The sequence below is a fragment of the Anser anser genome (genome assembly GCF_964211835.1).
Source record: "Anser anser genome assembly, chromosome: 3".
Taxonomy (NCBI): domain Eukaryota; kingdom Metazoa; phylum Chordata; class Aves; order Anseriformes; family Anatidae; genus Anser; species Anser anser.
In genome coordinates, this window is record NC_139722.1 from 114480483 (window position 1) to 114505398 (window position 24916).

Sequence of the window (24916 nt, forward strand, 5' to 3'; positions counted from 1 at the left end):
ATCCTTGGAAGACTTAATGCTGTGGCTGGGTAAAAGCTAACAATAAAGGACAAGCACTGCAGTTTTCAGAGTGAAGCAGCTATACTTTTCCCTAGAAAGGCAGGAATAAACACACTTATTTCACGTTGTATAGTAATCCTTGATATAGCCTTTGATCGTTAAGTAGCGCAGCAGCCTGTAGAACTGTCGCCTTAGATGCCTACAGAGGTCTCCATTAATGGGAGCATTTTTCTGTTCAGACTTGATAGCAAAATCAGATGAATTTCTTTGACTTGTTTTTAAATTGCTTTGATTTTCCCTTTTTGTGGAACTTCACAATATCTTTAAGGTACAATTTAAAAATGGCTTGTGAATTCTGAATGAATTTGTTGTCCTGCATCCCGAATATGCAGTGGTGAATTGGCAAGTCTGGCCTGTGCTCTGTTACTCCTTTTGTCAGAGTGCTTCCTCGGCAAGACAGTGTGTATCACCCAAGTGGCATTCTAGGAAAAAAGCTTAGATTTGTTTTGACATTTTCCTCTTTGGCAGGCAACTTTAAATATGCAGTAAACCAATCTTTTTGCAAGTTCTGTAAACATTACTGATAGTGGGTTTTTTTCATCCACACCTAGGGAACAGATAAAGCAGTCAGACTAAGCCTAGGAGGAAATCTGGTACTGGCTGCTATGATCGTTTTCACATTCCATTTGCCCTTGGCAAATAAACTATTTTTAAAGTATTGATTTTTCTCCAGTGTTGATCTGGGAATTGTTCTCAGTGTCTTTGTATTTGAATAAAATCAGAACACAATCAGTCTTGGATTTTAGGTAATGAGAAAAGGGGTATCTTGAGTACCAAAAACCTTGCTGGAGACTGGACAAATAAATGAATTCAAGTGTTTATGTAATCTCTATAGAGAAAAGACTGTAGGGAAAAGGTACAGATATGGTGAGAATTAATGGTCCCAAACCATCTTTATTCTTAAGGCTTTTAATACAGAACTACACTCAGTGTTTCCCTGAAAGATTTACCTTAGGGCTCTGCTTAATTCTGGAGAGTGACTTGTGCATGCCACTCCATTAGTGTGTACTTGTGTCCTGAGGAAACCCGCAAGGCTCCACAGGGGTGTGGTGATGACATTCAAGTCCCGTCCTGAGTAGCAAGTGCATTGCGTAATGTTGCAAGGGAAAAACAGCGCGAAAGTACATCGTGACCAAAAAGCAGGACACATGTCCGTTTCTCTTCCTGTTGAGCTGCATGAGACCCGTTTGATTTTGCTCATGATGGAGTTGATTCCTTTCTGTTTGGGTTGGAGGTTATTTATATGATGGAGATGTTATTTAACTGTTAAAGGGGTGGATCCTTGACTGAATCCCGAATAAAAGCAGTCTCTGAATCTCATGCAGCTCTTCTGTAGTGGGCATCTCTGTATGCTCGGTCCAGAGGCACTTGGATACTTTGCATTATTCCCTACTGCAAATGTCCTGAACACCTGTGTATCTTCCTTTCCAGCTCTCACTCTGGATCAATGAAAAGATGCTTACAGCCCAGGATATGTCCTATGATGAGGCAAGGAACCTGCACAGCAAATGGCTGAAGCATCAGGCATTTATGGCAGAACTTGCATCCAACAAAGAATGGCTGGAGAAGATTGAAAAGGTAACTAAAGAATGTCCCAAAACCACCCTTGTCTTTGTCAAAGATGGTTATGCACAAAGAGAAGATCTGTTCCTCTGCAGGAACTGGTCCTTGAATTGTGCATTCAGCTAAGTCAAAAGGAGATTTCGTTACTGTAGAGTAACTATCTCATTGTGTCTCCATCTAACCCTTCATTTCACATCAATCTTAAGTATTTTTACACAAGACACATTCACAGAACACTTAATGGCTAAGTTGCCAGTTTCATTTTCTTTGTCTAATCATTCTTACGTGTTAGGAAGAAGGCTTAACCTATTTTTCATACCAAAAGGCTGAAAAGGGCAAATGTTGTGATTTGAGGTAATAAAGGAAAAGTACTTCCCGGGAAATAACTGAATGTAGGTGAGTTCAGACACCTGTGCTTCCGTGCTGGTTTTCATTCTTTCAGGACTATAATCAGGCAGCTTTTTCACATACCAACTTAATGCATGAAGTAAAGTACAGCCAGTTTTGTGATTAATTAATAGATTCACAGCTCTTGTCACCAAGTTACTGTGAAGGCCTTTATAAGCTGTGATCTGTACTTTTCCCCCCATTTCTTGTGTGCAACTTTGGAAAACTAAGGAGGAAAATTAAACTGTCTTTAGCTCTGACAGTGGGGTTTCTGTTCAATGTAAGTTAGCTTAATTGCTCGTTTCCTTCCCTACTTTGGCATTCTGTATCCCATTAGAGGCTTTTCTGTGATCTGCAAATAGCAATACCCTTTAATGGTGTAATTAGAAGTCTGCTCTTAGTACTGGATGTGCTTTTTTAGTGATGCTAGTACATCCTCATTCTTTGCCTCTGAAAAATCAGATTGCAGCAAAGAAGTACCAAAGTTGTGTCATGAGTCAGAGCTGGCAATCACTATTAATGTTATGGGGGTCAGTGCTATTGAATGTTCTGGGTTGTGAGTAGTGTTCACATCCAAGATTTATCTATTGTCGGCACCACGTAAGTGTAGAGGTAGAAGTATAATTAGAGGTGAAGAAAATATTTCCAAAGCTAATACAGTCTTTGTAGAGACAAAAAGATATTTCAAGTCCAGGTGCTCTGCTGCTGCTAGGTACAGGTGTCCTGCTTCCCAAGGAAGTTCTCTGATACTAGCACGAACCCGTGGTAATTGCTGTAACCCATCAACACACCTTTCTCAAGTCACACAGATAAGTTTTGGTGCCATAAGCTCCAGCATTATGCTGGGTCTTCACCACTGCCCTGGTGAGATGTCACACGATGTGGGGCAGCCCGTTCTGCTCCAGTCCCAGCAGCGTCCCCAAGAGCCCCCGCAAAGGAACATGAGTAGGGGGGAGGAGGAAGGAGGCGTTGACTGACTTTCCCAATTGCCAAGAAACTCTCGTCCTGGCAACAGAGGGATGTGGGAGCTGTTGTTCTGGAAAGAGTCATTGGATAATTGGAGATGGTGGTTGATGTTGCCAGCAGATGAGGAATCCTGAGTGCTTGCTAATTGGAATAATTTCACTAGCGGTCTGTGAGTGTTCCTGAGGAGGTGCCATTTTGGTTGTTCTTTGCTTTGCAGGAGGGAATGCAGCTCATTGCAGAGAAACCAGAGACTGAAGCTGTAGTGAAAGAAAAGCTGACAGGTCTCCATCAAATGTGGGAAGAGCTCGAATCCACTACCCAGACCAAGGCTCAGCGTCTCTTTGATGCAAACAAGGCGGAGCTTTTTACCCAGAGCTGTGCTGATTTGGATAAGTGGCTGAATGGTTTGGAGAGTCAAATTCAGTCGGACGACTATGGAAAGGATCTCACCAGTGTCAACATCCTGTTGAAGAAGCAGCAGGTAAATGGAGCACAGGTTGCAGAGTGGGCAGAGAGCAGATATCTGCACTCAAAGGAACAGATGGGAGATCCTTTCAGTTTAGAAAAGTTTTTATTTGCTTTTCTTTCTTCTTGTTGTTCCATCTATCTTTAAGAAACAGCAAAAACTCATCCAGAAACAAATTGGCCATAAATTTCTTGATGCAGTTGCTCCCCTGTACTTTCTTCTCTCCCATGTTAACGTCTCTGTTCTGTCTCCTGGGGTAGTCCCCCAGTCACCAGTCCCTCCTCTCTGAAGCTGGCTGCCTGCCCTTGATTCAAACTTGTCCATTACTGGTCGGTCCCTGGTTTGCTGCTGTAAAGACAGTAAGGGAGCAGTAAGGACAGGAGGGAGCAGTGAAGCTCTCATGCAATTAGCTGTGCTCCGAAATTTTTCAGAGTAACTTGTGAACGCCCGATAGAAGCAACTTAACTCTGCTCTATCAGCCAAATTCACCATTTGCGCAAGCAGGCGTAACGGGGTTATCAGTGGGTGGCTGCAGCTGTGAAGGAATGGATCTGTGTTTAAACCTTGTTCTTTGCAACATGAGTGTTACAATAATTATTAACGTGGTAAATCCTTACTGATCAGCATCTGTTCTTCCTTCTTACATAGCTATTGACATACCCAAGTCACATAAACTGCTTTTACGCTACTTCTCAAGTTCTTTTGCCATGTTTGTGTTTAGATGCTAGAGAATCAAATGGATGTTCGTAAGAAGGAGATAGAGGAACTGCAAAGCCAGGCACGGGCTTTAAGTCAGGAAGGAAAGAGCACAGATGAAGTAGATGGAAAACGCCTTACTGTAGAAAAGAAATTTTTGGAGTTGCTGGAACCTTTGAATGAAAGAAAGGCAAACCTGCTGGCCTCCAAAGAAATCCACCAGTTTAACCGGGATGTGGAAGATGAAATTGTGAGTACAAAAGAAATCCCATTCCCTAGATACTAGGAAAATCTCACACCTATCACAGAGCTTGGAAGAGGCCTTTCAATCATGTCTCAGTAGCATCGTAGAGTAAAGCTGCTTTTTGCATGTCATGCACACCAGTCTCTGTCTGCAGTCCTAGCTGTATCTGGGGTTGCTCCAAATCAGATGTGCTCTTTTTCTCTTGCTTTCAGTTGTGGGTTGGAGAGAGAATGCCTATAGCAACATCTACTGATCATGGACACAACCTCCAGACTGTGCAGCTACTGATAAAGAAAAATCAGGTAAGCGGGTGCTGTCAGAGCTCCCTCCCTGTTATTTCTCTTTAGCACTGACTAATTCAGGAAAGAAAGGCCTGGGGCAAAATTATGGGTGCATCAGTCAGGATATGCTATGGGGAGGTGGGGTGACCGTAGCTGGGGGGCAGCGTGTTCCAGGATGCTCATGGAGGGCAGAGCCCCAGTTTATCCACATGAGCTGGTGGCTTGTGTTTTGCTGCCCCTCTAGAGGTGAGATCCCTAAGCAGCATTTTTCTTTGTTGGGTGCAGCGTCTCATAAGTTTGCTTTTCTCCTGTTAGACCCTTCAGAAAGAAATCCAAGGACATCAGCCTCGTATTGATGATATTTTTGAGAGGAGTCAAAATATTATCACAGACAGTAGCCCTAATGCTGAAGCCATTCAGCAGAGACTTGCAGACTTGAAGCAGCTGTGGAACCTCCTAATTGAGGAGACAGAGAAACGCCACAAGCGCCTAGAGGAGTCTCACAGAGCGCAGCAATATTACTTTGATGCTGCCGAGGCCGAAGCCTGGATGAGTGAGCAGGAGCTCTACATGATGTCAGAAGAGAAAGCCAAGGTGAGCAGCTCCACAGCAACACTAGCTTGATTTTAGTTGTTTAGCTAGAGGGGGGTAGGTGACATAATCTAATACGTTGCTAATGTAATGGTAACATAAACAAATCTAATTCCCTTCTAAAAGCTCAAGTGATCATCTCTTCTATCTGTTATGACATCTTGGGTAGTGTGGAGGATAGATCTTGGTGTACTGAAGCTGCCTCAGACTGTGGATGGCAACTGTGTGTTCTCCTTTGCTGCAAGGCCAGATGTGCTAATGCAGTCCTGTAAGGGCAAAAATTCCAGCAGTGCGGAATTGCTGGGAACAGCATGGTGCGCCTGTCTGTGAAGTAGGCCTGATGGTCACTCAGTGGAAGCCACTAGTTGTCAGCTGCAGGCCTGTCTTTACTCCCAGCACAGTGAAACCTGAACAGCATCAGACCATACCAAACTAGCTGAACATTTATTTTTCAATAGCTTGGCAAGTAGGTGTAAGGATGCTGTATCTTATGTGTTACTTACAAAAACACAGCATCTTCATTAACCTGATAAAATCAAACTCAGCTTTGTATCAGCATAACACTTTCATGGGTGTTCAGTCGTCAGTTAGCAAGGATTTGTTTTCTTTTTTATATCTAAGCAATGCAAATGAAAAGGACTATTAACATCAGCAGCTCATCATGAAAAATGTTAATGAAAAGGCTTATTGACAGTACCATGTAACACTGAGAGTTGTTTTCTTTCTTAATCATAACAACACATAAAAAGTTTTGATTGGAATTTCTCCAGGCACTTTGGTGGAGAATCCTTTGGCATGAGCTAGTTAAGATTTCTTGTCTTTATCCAGTCAGTAGCCGAAAAGCCTAACAAGCAGTGTGCCTAAAACTGTTCATTTTTCTGAGCCCTGTGCAGTCAGCAGTGTGTAAACATACAAAGAGCTTCCTAGAAGAGGAAATTCAACATGCTTAGTGCGCAGCTGATGTAATCTTGTTCTGTATCTCAGAGGGGTTGTTGTATTCACGCTTTTTTACTCACCATTTTGCTTTCTGTGGGTACCATTTACTGTGAACTCAACTGTTAATTTACAGTCATCAGGAGCTGGGAGCAGCTCTTTATAAATCTTCCTGGTTACTGCTCTTTGCTAATGCACCAAAATGAACTTGCTATGTGGGGTCTTGCCCTGGAGTGGGAAGAGTGGATTTTCATTTTCTGTCACCATTACAGGATGAACAGAGTGCAGTATCCATGCTGAAGAAGCACCAGATTTTGGAACAGGCTGTAGAAGACTATGCTGAGACTGTGCACCAGCTTTCAAAGACCAGCAGAACTTTGGTAGCAGATAATCACCCTGAAAGGTATTAACTGCTGTTTTTAATTGTATCGCGAGTTCTTTTAGTAGTTCAGTCACTTCACTAGCTCATTCTGACACACAAAGACTACAGTAAAGAGAAAATAACTCAGTTTGTACAGGGGAAGCTGAGTTCAGTTTCATTAGAGATGCATGTTGGACCACATTGATTTGGCCAGAGACAGGATTTTAGGAGAACCGGGATTCTGGGTGCAGTTTTCTGCCCTGAACAAGGGTCAGTATGTGCAGCTCCTGACTTCTGGATAGCACTGCGCACCTTCAATAAATGCCCCTTGTACCCTTTATACAGGCTAGCAGTGTCAGATCTGCTAGCACTGCTGAACTGTACAGAGGTATAGCAATCCTGAGAGACAAAGATCCTTATTTGTTCTTTCAGACAACTTTATGTCCAGACCATAGGGTGACAGTTATTTATCCTTCTGTCTTAGGGCAGGGCTCCCTGAGATCTACTTCTGTGAGATTTCTGTAGAAATTCAGAATTGAATCTCAGATTCAGAGTATGAGATTCAGACTTGAATCTCATACTTTAAACATAGGCATAGTAGCATCTTGATTTTGGTTAATTTATCTCAACTTTCTCAAACAGGCTTCCCTGTGAGAGAATTCAAGAAGTGTAAGAGCTGTTTCATTATAAGAGCTGCAACTAAGCAAACAGAATTCTCCATTGGATTTGACTGTGGGGCTGACTTGATGATGAGGCTGATTTGTGTAACTGCTCTACCTTTGCAGAGAGGAAGATAGAACAATCTTAGGCAAGATACTCTTTGCCCCTGTTGGAAGATTGTTATTTAACTCAAAAGCACTCTCTTGTGGTCATCATAATTTCTGATGAGAGTGGATTTCCTGGCTGAGCTCACTGCAATAACATAATTGACTTCATATGGCAGAGGGAAGGCAATTTGACAGGGCTGTATGGCTCAGACAAAATATATGGAAAGATAACGGCAAGCAGAAACATTAATCGCTTTTGGAAATGCTGAGCTTTAGAGTGAAAGAAACCCATCAGTGCTTCTGAACTTTGAAGCAGAATTTAAATAAAAATGAAATGCTCCTTGCCTCAGCAGCTCAAATCCTTCCTGTCATTATGGGAGAAGGCTCTGGTATGATCTGTGGTCAAACAAAAGGAAGTCATGGTTCCCAGCTTCACTCTCTAAAGTCAGCGGAGGTATACGTACATGGCAGAAGAGATTTCCAGCTAGTGCAGCCAGCTATCCCAGCAGAAGGCTGGTTAAGGGAGTCTGAGCCAAATTCCTGCATACAGCAGGCACACATCCTGGCGATTAAATATCCCAAGCGTGATTTTTATTCTTTGTATTTTTTTTCAGTCTACTCTTATTTGTAAAAGATAGGGAGGACTTGATGCTCTTTGGTTTTTTTCAGTGAGCGTATCAGCATGCGCCAGTCCAAAGTGGATAAGCTGTATGCAGGCCTGAAGGATCTAGCTGAAGAGAGAAGAGGCAAACTGGATGAGAGACACAGGCTCTTCCAGCTTAACCGAGAGGTGGATGACCTGGAGCAGTGGATTGCTGAAAGGGAGGTGGTGGCAGGATCCCATGAGCTGGGACAGGATTATGAGCATGTAACGGTAAGTTCTTTGGATGTGGCTGCAGGTTGATCTTTCTCTGGAGGCTGCACACAAGTAGATGGTTCATATAAATGGGTGGTTGGTTTGACTGGTTTGCTCAGATCGCTTTGCAAATACAGCCTTGCATGAATCCGTTTCTCTGTGTTTCAGATGCTGCAGGAGCGATTCCGGGAATTTGCCCGAGACACTGGAAACATTGGACAGGAGCGTGTTGATACCGTTAACCACATGGCAGACGAACTCATCAACTCTGGACATTCGGATGCTGCAACAATTGCAGAGTGGAAGGATGGTCTCAATGAGGCCTGGGCTGATCTCCTGGAGCTCATTGACACGAGAACACAAATTCTAGCAGCCTCTTATGAACTGCACAAATTTTACCATGATGCCAAGGAAATCTTAGGACGCATTCAAGACAAACACAAGAAACTGCCAGAAGAGCTTGGTAGAGACCAAAACACAGTGGAAACACTACAGAGAATGCACACTACATTTGAACATGATATCCAGGCGCTTGGTACCCAGGTGTGTAGCAAGTGAACACAACACGATCTGTGGCTGAAGAGTGCTTCCACTGCTCTTGCCCCCGCTGTGGCTGGGAGACAGAGTGCTGGCAGCTGCTTGCCAAGTGTATTCCTATGGGAATAAGTTCCTATGGATCATTTTCTTATCTGTTTTTCTGCTTCTCTGTTCTTGCATTAGGTTAATTAGTTTCCCTAAAACAGAAATCAATAGATTTCTTAATACACGGATAATTGCCTGTTGAACTTTATTCCATCTCCTGCCCTTGGCTGGAGAAGAATTCATAAATGCAGAGAAATTCTGTATTGATTTGAAGTAAAGCAAAAAGTTGCAATGTCTCCTACTAGTCTTAGGAATAGAGTATGGATAGGGAGGCATGAGGGTAACACACTAGCTCCACAGAGAAGCTTTTTCTGATTGCCCCAAGCAGCAGCACCGTTAGTAGGACACTGCATGGCAGATATGGTAGGAAAATAGTTTACATTCAAAGAAAAATAATCATTTGACTTAAGATAGTGTCTCTTTAGGCAACTTCTGAAAGACAATGAACAGATACTAAGTCTGTCAAGAATTTTTAATATACCACAGGTAAGATGAAATGCAGGTTTCAGGTTTTTCTGTTCTTAATGTTTTTCTTGAGTAGCATTTATATTAATTGTGCTGAAAGCCACCTTAGGTTTGCTTGCTCTTTATGCCAGCAGAAGGAAATATAAAGGGATGTGTAAGCTTGTTAAAAAAAATCTTTAGAAATCTCCTCTGTTAGGCACTTTTTGCTTTCTGAGAGGCAAAGCAGGTCTGTAGATCTACCGAGAGGCTTTCTGACTCGGTTATGAGTTTAGGCTTTCTGACTTGAATATCGCTTTTTATAATGCATCCTAATAGCAGTCAGAGGGGATTTGTCCAGGCTAAGGTTTTTAAAAGCAGCCAAACCTGATCTAATTCTTTATCTTCTGAAGCCAAGGTATGTTAAATAGAAGAAGGCAGCTGTTCATACAGCACACATGGGATTCTAAATTTAAAAAAAACAAAACCAAACAAAAACAAAAAAAAACAATGTTCAACTGCCAAAATGAGAATTCTGGAGAGAAACAAGTTGCTTAAGGAATGGAGGAATTAAGACTGGCTGCATTTATCTCAGTAGGTCAGAAAAGAAAGCTTTTATGACTGAACTGTCTGCCAGATCTTGATTATGTTGCAATTTACATAGTTGTTTACACTAGAATAAAGAGGGTGTAGCAACCATTTGATTTTTTCAAGAGCTTTGCTTGAAGAAGCTGTAGATTTTATACATTAAATGGGAGACATTCACAAAACACCAATCCCAGTCTCTCAAAAAGGTAATTAGAATCAAGACCTAAATGAGGGAATAGGTAATGATAGCACTAAGCTATGTCCAAAGTACTTCAGAGATAGTTCTGGGGTGAAACTGCTAGAGTACCACCATAGATCATCGTGGCAGTGGCAAGATCTGTGTACCTGTAGCTAGAACACTGATTAATTTCATAATCAAACCTTTCTAAAATGAGAAAATGATTAGAAAAGACCCAATACAGTGTTTCTTGGCTCGGAAAATATGTGAAACAGACAAGAAATAGCATTTGATGTCCCAAGAGAGCGTTTGTAAGCAAAAGAGATTTCTAATAATAGAAGGATCTTTGAATTTCTGAATTTCTACTGTTTGAAGTCATTATCTGCATTTCTGAAAAATCATCTCTGTGTCAGCTAGAATAATGGTTTTGATATGGGAGTTCCTGAGTGGTATTCTCTCATTTGTGTGGGAGGAAGAAAATTTGATGATGAAAATGGTCCCCTTTTGCCCTGGAATTTAACAGTCACTTTATATTGGCATCCAGTTTTACACGAGGCTTAGGCAGTGGCAAATCTTTATCTTTGGGGTCCCTTGTCCCACAGACTTCTCTAAGAAACATTCTTGTAGAGATATACTGACTGAGTAACAGAATAAACCTTTCTAGTATTGACAGACCACATATATTGACAATTAATATTGACAATGACTTCAGAAAGCCATTCCAATTTTGAATTAGCAGCTAAGATGCCCCCATATTTGATACTCAAAAATACCCAAATGTTGATTCATTTATCTCTTACAAACACATGCCAGGTAAGACAGCTGCAGGAGGATGCTGCACGCCTTCAGGCTGCCTATGCTGGGGACAAAGCTGATGACATCCAGAAGAGGGAAAATGAGGTCCTAGAAGCCTGGAAGGCACTGTTGGATGCCTGTGAGGGCCGCAGGGTTAGACTGGTGGACACAGGAGACAAATTCCGTTTCTTCAGCATGGTTCGGGATCTCATGCTTTGGATGGAAGATGTTATCAGGCAGATTGAAGCCCAGGAAAAACCAAGGTAATGTGAAGTATCTTTTGTAGTATCATGCAGAAGATAAGGCTGCAGGTCAACTGAGGAACATCTGTAACACTCAGTGTTGCTGAGCCAGAAATTGAAACAGTGGCTGACATAATGGGATGGTGTTGTGGCAGCTTGCTCTTACGTATTGCTGCCCAGTAGAGGCTGGGGGCTGCAATAGAAAATTATGTTCAAAGATTGTCCCACAAATTTCTTTATCTGACCCCCGACTGACAATAGAATGGTGCTGTCCCTATGGAAGGGCTGTTGACAGTCCCTGTTTTCCTGAACTACAAAGACAACCTAGGAATTAAATTTTGTATCATACCATTCTGGGTTAGATTTTTTTTTTAATGTAGTAGCTGTTAAATTTGAAATACATGTTTCTGAACCATGGATTGACTATTTTAGGGATGTGTCGTCTGTTGAACTGCTAATGAACAATCACCAGGGTATCAAAGCAGAAATTGATGCCCGAAATGACAGCTTTACTACCTGTATTGAGCTTGGGAAATCTCTTCTGGCAAGAAAACACTACGCATCAGAGGAGGTATTGTGCTTACTGAACGGGTAACAACTGCAGTGCAGCTGGCCTATAGATTCCTTTTCAGCTAGAGAAATTTGCATTGTGTAATTTATGGATTAATAAGGTGCATATTTATAATGGCATGCATTACTTCAGGGACTATTGCAGTTACTTGCTATTGTGAAATTAGCGTAAGATTTAATGCTGTGGATTCATATGGGGGAGCAGAGATGGCACCAAAGTTTAAAGTATCCCTGTCAGTCCAGGAAATGCAAAGAAGCTGTTGCATTCAGTCTGCAGAGAGCTGTCTCTGGGATGGCTGTGCTTGGAAAGGTGATTTCTTAGAGCAAGAGCAGAGACAACTGAGAGGCAGCCTGAATTTTGCTGAGGGCAGCTGGAATGCTTATGAAGAGGCCTGCTAGGGGAAGGAGCAGGAAGAAGTTCACAGGGAGTAAATCCAGGGAATATTACAAGAGAAATGTATTGACTTTCTAAGGCCTTGATTTATTTTCTGATTTGACTAAGCCAAAGGATAGAGGCTCAACCCTTGTTTCTTCCTGCCTCCCTTTTGCAGAGGGAGGATAGCCGAATGTCGTAAGACTGCCCACTTGGGGAGTGATGTTTTCTGTATTTGTGTTACATGTAAGTGCTGCGGAGCAGCTTCAGAGTAATATTTCCTCAGGAACTGGAAGGTTTTGCTAGCCAGTATTCACCCTGTGAATGATATAGGGCTTATGCTGGCATGTCATTGTTAGCACAAGTAGCTTCAGGTAGCACAGGTAGCACATTTTGCATTATCTATAAATAAAAAAAAGTGGAAGATACACTGCATGGTTGTACCATTAGATTTGTTTGTCCATTATACTCCTTTGATCAAATAATCTTGGTACTGTACTTCTTAACAGATACTGTATGCTTATGTAAACGTAGTGTTTTAATGTAAATGTCATATTTATTTGTATTTCAAAGGAAAAAAAAAAAAGCCATAGTATTCATATTTAAGTCATTCCTGACAATCCAGCACAATGTATCCTGTCAGTAAATGCCAGTGCCTTTTGCTTGTGATACCAGCTTACACAGTGTGGTGAGGTGACTGTGCTGCCTGATGCTTATGTAACAGTCCTGCATTCTCCTCTTAAATCCAGATCAAGGAAAAGCTACTGCAGCTGACAGAGAAAAGAAAAGAAATGATTGACAAATGGGAAGACAGATGGGAGTGGCTGAGACTGAGTAAGGATGTCCTCGCATTTTTCTTGGCATGGCCATATCTAGTTCTCTCTTCACTGTGTCTTTCTGAGCACTTTAAAAACGTACAACTCCTTTTTTATTTTTTTCATCCACGTCTGTAAAATAACTGAGAACTTGAAACAAAGAAACCTGCACTAAAGGCCTTACTCTGTATGACCAAAACTGGAGCTAGGTGAAACAGATGCACTAGGTTTTGCAGGTGTCACATTCCAACTGTTTTTCTACAAAGGATGTACTAACAAAAAAAACGGGGAAGTAAAGCTTTGTTACCTTACACATGTAACATACCAGCATTGTCTGAGAGGCTAGGTTAATGAGTTTATTGACAAAAGATATACTTTTAAATGTTAGAGCATTTTCCAGTTTTTACACCAGGAACAACAACACAGTTCAGATACTCTAACAAGGTTTTCTGTAACTCATATGGACTGAAGGCTTTGCAGCAGACAGTTACCAATACGTGCACTTCGAGCATCTCAAAATGTACAGCACAGTGTAATCATTTTGTGGAGCTCTGGGCTGCTGTGCGTACTTTCTTCATTCTTTCTGAGTCTCAGCAGGCTTTAAGAATCGCATGATTGCCTGTCCCTAAGTTTGGGCGGTTGAACCATATTCTTTATCAAAATTGTTGCAATGTCATTCACAAAAGCTGTGGAAGCTTTTTTCAGCTGAAATGAAACCTGGAACTGTAGCATTGTAGGCAAGCATGAAGTACAGGCTTGCAGCCTTCAGTCTAGCTGTTTGGTTGACAGGGCAGAGTGAGGAAGAAAACCAGCAAGTAACAGAATTTCATCCGTGAAGTTACTAGGTAACAGCTGATTAGAACGAAAGGAGACACTGAAATTAGAAAATTAAATAGTTTGTACAAGAAATAAAGATGGGTCTTAACTTTTGTTTTTCCTCAAAGCAAAGCCAACATGAGAAATTTCTGTCTTTTTACTGTAAATTTCAGTGAACTTAGTTAAGGAAAACACCTAGCCAAATACATTTGCTTTTTTCCCCCAGCTATTTTAAAGTAAATTCAGAAGATGCCCAATACCTTCATGATGCCCTTTTTGACATTAATAGCACTGATGTCTGTACATTCTTTACTCAGTTTTGGAGGTGCATCAGTTTTCAAGAGATGCAAGTGTGGCTGAGGCCTGGCTGCTGGGGCAGGAGCCCTACCTATCCAGTCGTGAAATAGGTCAAAGTGTTGATGAAGTGGAAAAATTAATCAAGCGGCATGAAGCATTTGAGAAATCCGCAGCTACTTGGGATGAGAGATTTGCAGCACTGGAAAGACTGACCACGGTGAGTGCTTTAGACAAGAAGAACTCCTCTTGGCCATTCCCATTGTGGTGCCAGCTGATTGTTCCTAGTAACTTCCCAGCACCACCAACCTTACCTCCATTTGTTGATGCTGTGGAGGGCCAACCAAGGCCAATCACCCAGGGCCTGAAGTTTCATGTTCCCAACAATGCTAAAACCCTCTTAGGTTCATTTGAGCTCAACAGCCTGCAAAGGGAGCTTAAGTGGTAAATGATCTTAGTAGTCTGCAAGAGCTGTCAGAGGCCCAGGAGTGATGTCCCAGAAGCAAATTCTAGAGTTGAGTGGTTTGCCCCAGCTCTCTGATGTACAGGCCATACTGCTAAAAGGGAAAGGAGATGCTGAGGAAAGAAAACCCAGATCCAAACTCTTGAAAATATTTTCAGTTCAAGAGGACAGCATGGGGAGAGTTCAATAAAAATGTTTGTTGTGTTTTGACTGCTCCAGTACAAGGCTATATTTTCCCCTATAAATACATAAGCAAAAAACACAAAAAAAAAAAAACAACTCCAAAAAACATTTTCATCAGAGCTGAAACGTCAGTAATTAATGCTTGGAAAGTATCTCTAGAGAACAATCTTTAGACACTAAAATTGAAATGGCTTAATTTTTAACACTCGCTGAACATCACAGCTGCACACAGTGAATTGGAGTTTCATAGCATCTTCAAAAAACAAGCTGTTTTTGTTTTGACGGTTAATTTCAGGGATTCCGATGTGAAACATTTTACTTTCGTGTATGTCAAGCAGACAAGAGGATGTCACTTTTAAATATTTTGGTAGCTTGGGATACTTTGTTTTTTTGGTTTTGTTTTGTTTTTCTTTTTCTTTTTCTTTTTCTTTTTCTTTTTTTTTTTGTTTTAATGAATTAGGTAAGATATCTGGACATAGCAAGCTGCTGCGCAGGCACTCCATTTCATATTAGAGTCTGATGCCCTGTGACTTAGTGCCAAATCCAGTGCAACAAGCTTTGTATAATTAATAAAGACCTGTGCCTTCAAATTTTATGCCAATAAACTTTAATTTCAGTAAGTTTCAGAAAAATGTAGGGTATTGTTCTTCATTTCTAGTAATGCCCCTGAAAAATGACTGAGATGCAGTGCTTTAACACGCACAAAAATGTTTCATTTATCAGTTGGAACTGCTGGAAGTACGTCGACAACAGGAGGAAGAGGAGAGGAAGAGACAGCCGCCTACTCCAGAGCCAAGCCCAAAGGCTGCAGAGGATGCAGACTCCCAGCAGCAATGGTAAGCCCACGATGCAGGAAGCTGAACTGCATGCTTCACGTGTCAGGATTCTCACGGTGAAGATGTGTTGTAAAGGGGGAGTCTGGAGGTTGCGTGATTTTGTGATGTGACCCTTTTTAGAAGACTTCATGGATGTAGCTGATGGGGGCAAGACCTTGCCCAGAGATCTCAATTCACTGCTAGGTTGAATGTTCCAATTTTTCACCATGAAGCAGTTCCTATTGTTAAGACGTACCTGGCCTTCAAGTAAAAATGCTGTTTATACACCTTATACACCCTGTGTGTTATTAATTAAAATTTCTGAACAATCGTTGCTTTCTCCTTTAATGAGCATCTGTTACGGATGGATTTTAAGCCGCGTCCATGTAACATTAACATTTATGAAATTACTTGTATGACAGGAGTAGACTTTGTGAGGTAATAACCGTCATGAAAGCCTATTTTGATCACACTTAAGCATTGGATTTATTCAGCGGTTCATTTCTTTATTGCAGTAGGCTTCTGCCCTTGCAAGTGGAAACGTTTTAAAGGCAATGCTTTTACAGTGTTGTCAACAGATGACTTGGCAGTTTTTAAGAGCTTGTTTGAATTTGAGATATGTAAAATTCAGTAGGAAAATCTTGTTTTGGTGAAAAAGATTTGTGACTTTCAATAACTTAATATCTTTTCTTCTTCCTTTCTCAACAGGGACGGAACAAAAGGAGAACAGGTTTCCCAAAATGGTTTGCCATCAGACCAGGAATCTCCACGGGTTAGTTACCGCTCCCAAACCTACCAAAACTACAAAAACTTTATTAGCAGACGGACAGCCAATGACCGATCATGGTCTGGACTGTGACATAAAGAAACATTTGCAGCAAAAGACACCATTTTTTCAGTATGATTTACTGGTTCTGGTTTAATCTTTTGGCTTCAGATTTCCCTGCTGCTTTTCTCTTCCTTCCCATCAGTTGATTTTATTTAATTAGCAGCCCCTTGGAGATATATTTTGTTTCACTTTAATCCTTGTTTATTTCAATATCCCCACTGACACTCAGTTGCTTTAAGGTGACACATTTATTTCATGTTATTTACTGTGAGTTTTTCCTGTCGTTAATAGTATTAAGATTTTCCAGCTAAACCGTCTTTTATATGAGTAATTGAGATTTAATGAGATTACATCATAATGAAGAAGAGAACTAGAATCTGACAGGTATGACGCATCGAGTTATACTAACAGGTTTCAGCACGGCAACATTATTAAATCAGCTGCATTAGAAAGTGAGTTATTCACAAGGCCAAAGACAATACATGCAAATGAGCTCAGTAGAAAAGGCTGGGAGGGAGGGGAGTGTTGTAACTACCAACAAATTAAAAGCCTTAAGGTTAGCTTTATAACATTCCATGCAGAATGGATTCATTGACTGCAGATAAAAATAAACATGAAATAAACCAATAAAAAATAGTTTTTAGATTTATCTTGGAATTTAGTCCTTTGGAAGAGTTGTGATCTTGCTGACTCTCTGTTTTGGGGCCCCATTTTCCCTTGGAGAATTTACGCAACAGCAGTTCCATTGATGGACATTGAAGATACAGTGGTACAAATGAGATTAGGATGCAGACCCTTATGGAGAAGTTGTGACACTTTTCTTTGAAAGTGAAATAAAGTACATTGGTCTAAGATCCCAGCTCTCTATTTTCTATAGATCTAGGCTGAATTGTCAATTCAAAATTATCCTTCTTGACAGAGAAGGTTCTAGTGGAGTCAGGATGCATGCCAATACTCTTAAATGTGCAGCCATAGAAATAACAGTAAATATGTATGTTTATTTAAAGCAACACAGTAGTTGAAAACTGTCCTATCCCTTCATTACCTTCCTGCAAAGCCTGCTTGTTCCAATTGATGCTCTGAATTGTGGTAAAAACTGGCACTTCTCTGTCATGTTTTTGAACCTCACTCTTTCAGGTCATAGTAAACACAAGAAGGGCTCCTGGCAGGCTCACATCAGCAGATATTAGAACTTCTACCACAAAAGAAATAAAGGTCCCAGTCTAGACATTGGCTGTCTTTCAGCATAAGCTTACCTTTCAGATCATCCATCCCAGTTACTTCTGGGTCTTCACACAGACTCTGTTAACGCTGTTGGATAATAAGCAGTTCTGTCTTTTTCTTTCTTTTAAATAAAGCCTTTCAGTTCATCTTCAATATTAATGAGGAAGTGAGATGAGTGTTTTACATTCTAATGTTTATGAAATTATATGTAGTTGTGGCAAGGAATATGAATCCCAGATCATCATCACCTTGCTGGTTATCACAGTCTTATACATCACCTGTTTGCTTCATTTTTTATTTTATTACCATGAAACATAATGCATTTCCATGTTAATCTTTGCCATCCACACTTCACAGTCTTCCGTGAGAGCTTTTTAGGTCAGTTCACTGAATCTTGTGTTGCAATACATCAGATGTACACAGCTGTATTATTTCTGACTTGAGGCATGAAATATGCTGTAGTTGGTCAGATTTTCTCTGACAACCAGCTGAACAGTGCAGCTATAATATTCTGTATTGGCTAAGCTCATAAAGAGAGGTGGTTGAAAGGATGTGCTTCAGTAATTGTACTTTTACTGTAACTTGTCTTTCCACTTCATGATGCATGTTTTTTTTCTTTTGTCAGGATAACAAGATATATATTCTTAATGCTTTTTAAATTTTCATATAAAATTATGCAAATGATCTGGTGTCTACTTACACCAGTGTTGGGTCTGTGTGCCTTTAAGAGTATGGCAGTTCTCAGAGCACTTTAGCTGTAGCTTCAGATACCGCAATTTGGGAAGCCTTCAGATGTATTCTGGCTAAAAATTAGTTTGTAAAGGTAATTTATATAGATACATGTTTTTACTTGCATTAGTCCACTTCTATATAGAAATGATACTTACATGATTAAGAAAAATAAATTACGTCATCAATTAAGGTCATCATTTTAGGCACAAGAAGTGTAAGATTTCACCAATTCAGTATGGCGTATGGTTCTGGCTTAAAACATTAAAATGGTTACTTATGCCAGAACAATACACACAAGCTGTCATCTATTTGCATCTGAAAAGGCAAATATGTCTCTATTATTTAAGCTGTGGTGCAGAGACTTAAGTTGATGACCTGTACTTAATGTTGCTTCAAGCACTATGAAAATCAAAGGGATTTCTCCAGTCATTGTCACCGGCTGTCTTGTTGCATGTTATACAGTCCTGACTTAAATATACCTCAAGAGTAGTCTTTAGCCACTAAAGAATTCGCAACTAATCTCTCAGTCACGATTAAGAAAACTGTATTCATGTACGTGATAACTGTTTTGTTGTAACAGTACAGTTTGCTATTAATGTTTGTCCTCTGTTGCGTTGTCTTTGCATGCCAAATGCATGTTTTCATTAAAATTTGTTTAGCTCCTGTTTTTCTCTATTTTCATGACACATTCTTTGCATACCTGTTTATGATTCAGATTTATTTTGCTTGTTTTCTGTTAATTGTAGATAACACATGGAAAGGAAATAAAACCTGAAAGAGCATCAATAAAGCTTTTCATAGCCCTTTTACAATCAGCAGCATTTTAAGTAGATTTTACAGGTCTGATTGTGTAATTAAAGTTGGCAGTTACCATTTAAAACCACAGGCTTGTAGATTGCAGCACTGAATTACATGTTACTTACCATAAAAACATTTTAAGTAGCTGTGCAGTGGCTGCTGTTCTGGAACTTGTCTGTTTTACTTCAGATTAACCATTACAGGTACCCCAAAATCTGTAATATTTTCACATCTTGTCTGTATCACTACAGAAAACATACTACTTTCAGCATTGGCTTAGCTAATAGGTAGTTCTGGGTAGTTGTGCTGAGTCAACTGTGGTCTATGTAGCATGCAGACTACAAGTCTCCAGTAATTCTTTATTGCTGTTCACAAGTGCCTCGTGTATCTCAGACAGGGATCCTGTCAGTTTAAAAGAAGAGTATGTTTGAAGTTCAGTAACAGTCAGTGGTCAGTAAAATTTTCAAAGGGCTCTCCTTTTTCTTTAATGTGGTATGTTGGCCATTGATCAGTGCTGGTGGTGATTAATTAATTAAGCATTCTTTGGTGAATCACTGGTTGTGTATTTCACTACCTGTGTTGCAGCAGCAGTGCTGGCAGTGTTTGGATAATCTTCAGTCTCATCTATTTATTCCCCCTACCTCCTGCCCTCCTTTAATCAACATTTTTGTTTTATTTTGAGATTTGAATACAAATAGCACGGTTTGATGGCTTTGACTTAACCTAAGTTTGAAGAAGCAGCATCATTGATTTTTACTCCAGCTGGATAACACTAGATAGATCTTCAGTGCAGGGTAGATGTTCCTTCTGATAACTAGGCTGTAAGGCTACGTGTCTTTAGGGACAGAGTAAAATAGATATGACTTGAAGTGGAATGTGAGCTGTGATTCTTTCCCTGTTTCAGTGATGTAGTGTCTGTACTCTGGAGATTTAGATTGCTTAAAGGCAGTTAACCAACCCTTCCCATATTCATAGCAAGCTGACACTTAGATCTTTCTAGGTCAATATCTGAGGTACAAAGGTGTGAGGTACAATAATGTATACTTGGCAGGTACAAGAAGTTTTAGACAATGGTGGCGAAATTTAGTTTGTTGCATAATAATTCGGCTGCTTTTGAATTGTCCGGGCTTTTTGCAGAAGTGGGAATGTCTAATTACTGTGCCATTCACAAATACCTGCTTGTCTGCATAAAAACAGTCCAGAATGTTTGTAATCTACTAGAGCATTAGCAGCACTAAGCTTTAGTAACTTGCTAATAATAATAATACACACTGGTTGTGTAACTCCTGAGCTGCTACCAAATGGCTCTACATGTCAAAGTAATGGTACAAGAAAAAAAAAAAAAAACTGGGACCAAGCTGCATTTCCAAAGTGTATAGCCATTAGGATTCCAATTTAAATGATTTTTGGATGAATGGCTCCTGAAGACGTCGACAGCTTGACCAGTCAGAGCTGCTGGAAACATGGCTGCTCTCTAGGCTATCTCGATCACAGTGCGACAGGCAACGCGATCAACAAAGCAAGTGATGGGCAAGGCCTTGGTTCTGTCTTTGTTTGGGGGTAAATAGCTGTGTGATGTTGTGTGACTGTGGTGGTTTTCAGTTCCTTTAACAAAAATCCAATCCACCTAATAATGAAAGTCTGAAAAAGACCATGATAAAATGACGTATGACCTCATTTCCCTTGTCTTTAAGATCCAATATCCTAACTGAGATGGTGGAGATGAAATGCATGGTGTAATCTTTCTAATTTCTGCATGTTTTGATTTTGTTGTGTCACTAGGGGAATGGGGAAAGTGGGAAAGGAGCTTTTACAGAAACAAATTCTGCAAATTTTTGTAAATGCTCCTGGGCAATTTTGACATATTTTTCTGTTGACATACAGCTAATACCTTTCATAGACTTTTTATGCCCCAGTAATGTTATAAATGTATTTAAGGTGGCTGATGTGTATAACTTCTACTGTTCCTCTCAGGTTCACAGAAAGTGTGATTGTTACTGTTCCAAACATTTGAGCACTTAGCAACAGAACTGAATGCTCTCATTTTAGGAATAACAATATATAAAAGAATATGAATTGACTAGCAGAGCAAAGCACAGTAAAACTCACACTGAAGTTTAGCAGCTCTTATATTCCTGTCTCTCCACCTATAAAATGAGTACTAATCCATTCATACCTTCTAATTTCCTTGGCCTTCTGTGTCTCCATGGAATGTGAGAAAGATTTTTTGGCCTGTGTCATTCTCCAGGCAAAGTTTATACACAGCCACGTTGTGCAGGGAAACAAATTAACTGCAAGAAACCTTAGTGTCATGAGGCATCTAGCTGAACATTTCTTCCACTGTTCCTAGGTGGCAGAAACTGCAGAAACAAATGAAATGGTCAATGGAGCTGCAGAACAGAGGACAAGTTCAAAAGAGTCTAGTCCTGTTCCTTCTCCAACGGCAGACCGCAAAGCCAAGGCTGCCATTCAGGCCCAGACTGCTGCTACCCTACCAGCCAAAACACAGGAGATTCCTTCAGCTCAGATGGAAGGCTTCTTACATCGTAAACATGAGTGGGAGACACACAGCAAGAAAGCCTCCAGCAGGTAGAGTACTTGATGCTTAATGCATATAATTGCATCCAAACTCACTGTGATGTGAGATGGTAAATGTTACCACTGCTGTTATTGTCTTCTCACAGCTCCAAAGTACTTTCCAAGATTATGCTCCTGTTGTTCTAGGAACTGTGTATACATGATCGAACAGTATATTCAATGAAGTTGCTATCTAATGATACATAGTAGAGAATGCAGTATTAGCCACACTTAGAAGGTGGAAAACAGAGGCATAAAGATACCATGATTTTCCCACTTCACATGATGAATTCATGGCAGTAGTGGGATTTGATTCCAGATCTCTTGAGTTGTACGTTACTACAAGAAAAGAAAAACATGTAGGTGTGAGAACAGAAATGTCCATATTCTTCTGACATCTGTTTGCACATTAGCACTTTCCACCTACACTGTAATCTGTTTAGAAGAGAAAAGCGGGTGAAGATGATTTTGTGTGCCTTAGTTGAGTCCATTCCTGAGGACTCAATCCTGCCGTTCTCAAACAGGCAAATTTTTTGAGATTCCTGTCTGCAGTAGAAAAGCAGACACTGGTCCTTCATGACCTGAGAAGGCTCTTGAAACCAGATTTATGACTTAACTAAAAAGAAAAGTGTCAACTAGCAAGTACTGAGCTACACCAACACCTGAGGGATTTGGTCAGAGCTGAGGTGCTCCATGGAGCTCAGTGCAGCTCACTAGTCAGTAAGCTGCATTACAATCCAGCCATGATTTTTCTTCAGCTAGTTATTTCACAACAGAGAAGACCTACTCTGGGGCAGTGACAGCCACCAGTACTAATATCTAGAGACTCTTATTTCTAGTAATTGATCTTTAGAGCTGTATTAGAGAATGAAGTAGACAGTGTCTCTAAGAGCATTTTTAACAGTCAAGGATGTCATATGCAGTCTGTTCATTAGCTTGCAGCACAATGAGAATTCCTTCTGTAATAAAGTATAGTCATTAAAAGGTCAATTGGTTTCTCTCCCAAGGATGTAAACTGCATAGTCTGCCAAATAATCCACCCACTGTTAGGATATGCTAACATGCTATCACAGAGAGCTCTGGAAATCTATATTTCATTTGGTTCAAAGTCAGGACTTCTGTCTTGAAGTCTTGAAGTAGTGCTTTTATGAGAGATTTTTTTTTTTAATCTGTGTTTTACAGGACATAGTATACTGTATTTCTATCCTCAGACTGAAGTGGTCTCTGTTATCATACAGTAATCATTGTGTTCAGTTTCTCCAGTTGTGCAAGTAAGAGCATTAGACTGACAAGTATTTTTGTTATTTTCCATGTCCTGAAGATCATGGCATAACGTGTACTGTGTCATAAACAACCAAGAAATGGGCTTCTACAAGGATTCAAAAGCTGCTGCTTCTGGCATTCCCTACCACAATGAGATTCCTGTCAGCTTGAAAGAAGCAGTCTGTGAAATAGCAGTCGATTATAAAAAGAAAAAGCATGTGTTCAAGCTAAGGTAAATCTGTACAAGTATCTTTATGTTAGCCTAAGTTGTGGTGGGTATGTTCACTTGACAAATTCTTTGGCAGGATCCAGCCCACGAACTGATCGTGAATATTTACTGCAGAGTCTGCTTTTCTGAACAGGGTCTTCCCAACACTGGATACATGGTCCATATCAAAGGTAGCAAGCACTATCAAAATACTCAGTGCACTTTATTTATGTCTGGGACAAGACTAGGTGTGTATTCCTAAAGTTAAGAGCCTGCATTTAAAAATGCTGAACTTTCCAGGTATCAATGACATTTTCAGGTTTTGAACATGTAGTTACAGACCATTCATACGGAAGTGTACAAAGTACTTAATGTTCAAAGGATTTAAAAAAAAGCTTTTATTTCCAAAGTCTTGTGTTTGTTTTACTGATCAATCTTTTAGTGCCCACAGTTAAAAAGTATTTTACTAGTACGCAGCTGTTAGGTGATTCTTTCGGAGGAGACTCACTTTATGAACTGATCCCATTGTGGAATCCAAGATGGAATATTTTTCTAAGTTGACATTGATGCAAGAATCCTCTAAATTCGATTTAATCCATATTTAGGGAAACTTGCTGTTAACCTTCTTGAACATAGCCTACAGCTATATGATTCATCCTCCATGTTATTTCAAACAACTCTGAATTGATAATGTAAGAATAAGGTGTTCCAAATATGAACTTAGGCAGAAAAAGCAATTGCCCTTCCTTCCCTGTCACCTGTATCCGGTCTCTTGGGTAACTGCATGTAGCTTATTTTCTTCACTCATTCTCATTAGAAGAATTCCCCAGAGAGTTATGCCAGCTCATCATGGCAAAACTCTTTCTCCAAGCTGAGAAGGAGAACACCTGAGAGGCTCAGTTCTGCAAAGGGTGAGGTCTCTGTAGATCTCACGTGCAGGCAAATCTCTCACTAAAAGGGCTAGTGGAAAATACACTGAAAATATTTTCCTTTATTGTTTAAAGAAGAAAGGCATAGTTACATTCTTCCAAGTGTCTTACTTTACATTAACGTTGTTTTACTGACTAATACTTAATTTCATTTCATAAATAGATTGTAAAATGCTTTCATTTTCTGGGGAAAGCTCAGGAAGCCTGCAATGCCATTCCGACTGACTCTGCTTCTGACTTGTTTCAATGCCTGAAGTTATTCGGTCCTTTTTTATTAATATATGTCCTCACATAAATCATTTCATATATTCCAGTTAAACCCTCTGAGTAAAATCAGCAGAGAAAGCAGCAGCAGCTACTCATGAATAATATACAGTACAGTATCTTGAGTCATCACCACAGTACTTACGACAGCAGGGCAGCTGCAGAATTTTGACAGGTTTCTACAAAAGCAGTGAAAACTCTGCGTGTTGTTTGTGACTTCTGTCTTTTTAAAGTATTGAATAAACGTTTATACTATCGTTTCCAAAAGAGAAGAGATCTGCCTGAAAGAGCAAGTACTGAAACAGCAGTCATCAGCTGCTGAAGATGGCAACCTCCCTCTGCAGTGCATCCTGACATACTGGAACACATCCACTATCATAAGCATGTATAGACACCAGAATACAGTGTGTGTGGCTGCATCTGCATGATAGTATGAGATACTAAAACATTAGTTGTTGGGGTGTATTTGTGTGTATATAGATGTTATGACTGTCCTATATGTCTCGGTCTGATTACATACTGTAATTAAAAAAGCATGAGTTGTACCAGTGTGACTATTACTAAACTAAATTTGTGATGGTGGTTTTCTTTGCAGATTGACTGATGGCAATGAATACCTCTTCCAAGCCAAAGACGATGTAAGTTTGTTTTTCTCACTATGCATTACTGATGTGGAATCTGTGCTGTTGTGCAACTGGGGAAAAAA

At 40.2% G+C, this 24916-nt stretch overlaps 1 protein-coding gene across 4 annotated transcripts in view; it reads left to right on the forward strand.

Moving 5' to 3' along the window:
- SPTBN1 (spectrin beta, non-erythrocytic 1) overlaps window positions 1-24916 on the forward strand; it is a 135863-nt gene that overhangs the window by 109358 nt on the left and 1589 nt on the right. For 3 of the 4 annotated variants that reach the window (XM_083832310.1, XM_083832311.1, XM_083832312.1), the window contains 17 exons: window positions 1492-1638; window positions 3194-3457; window positions 4164-4388; window positions 4595-4684; window positions 4979-5257; window positions 6460-6590; window positions 7985-8189; window positions 8340-8714; window positions 10834-11078; window positions 11490-11628; window positions 12750-12834; window positions 13949-14145; window positions 15295-15407; window positions 16095-16158; window positions 21320-21558; window positions 22868-23041; window positions 24806-24848. In XM_083832310.1, coding sequence (XP_083688436.1) covers window positions 1492-1638; window positions 3194-3457; window positions 4164-4388; window positions 4595-4684; window positions 4979-5257; window positions 6460-6590; window positions 7985-8189; window positions 8340-8714; window positions 10834-11078; window positions 11490-11628; window positions 12750-12834; window positions 13949-14145; window positions 15295-15407; window positions 16095-16158; window positions 21320-21558; window positions 22868-23041; window positions 24806-24848 — 3015 coding nt within the window. Of the gene's footprint in view, window positions 1-1491; window positions 1639-3193; window positions 3458-4163; window positions 4389-4594; window positions 4685-4978; window positions 5258-6459; window positions 6591-7984; window positions 8190-8339; window positions 8715-10833; window positions 11079-11489; window positions 11629-12749; window positions 12835-13948; window positions 14146-15294; window positions 15408-16094; window positions 16847-21319; window positions 21559-22867; window positions 23042-24805; window positions 24849-24916 lie in introns of those variants that run through there. The other variant, XM_083832313.1, reaches the window with a different exon arrangement.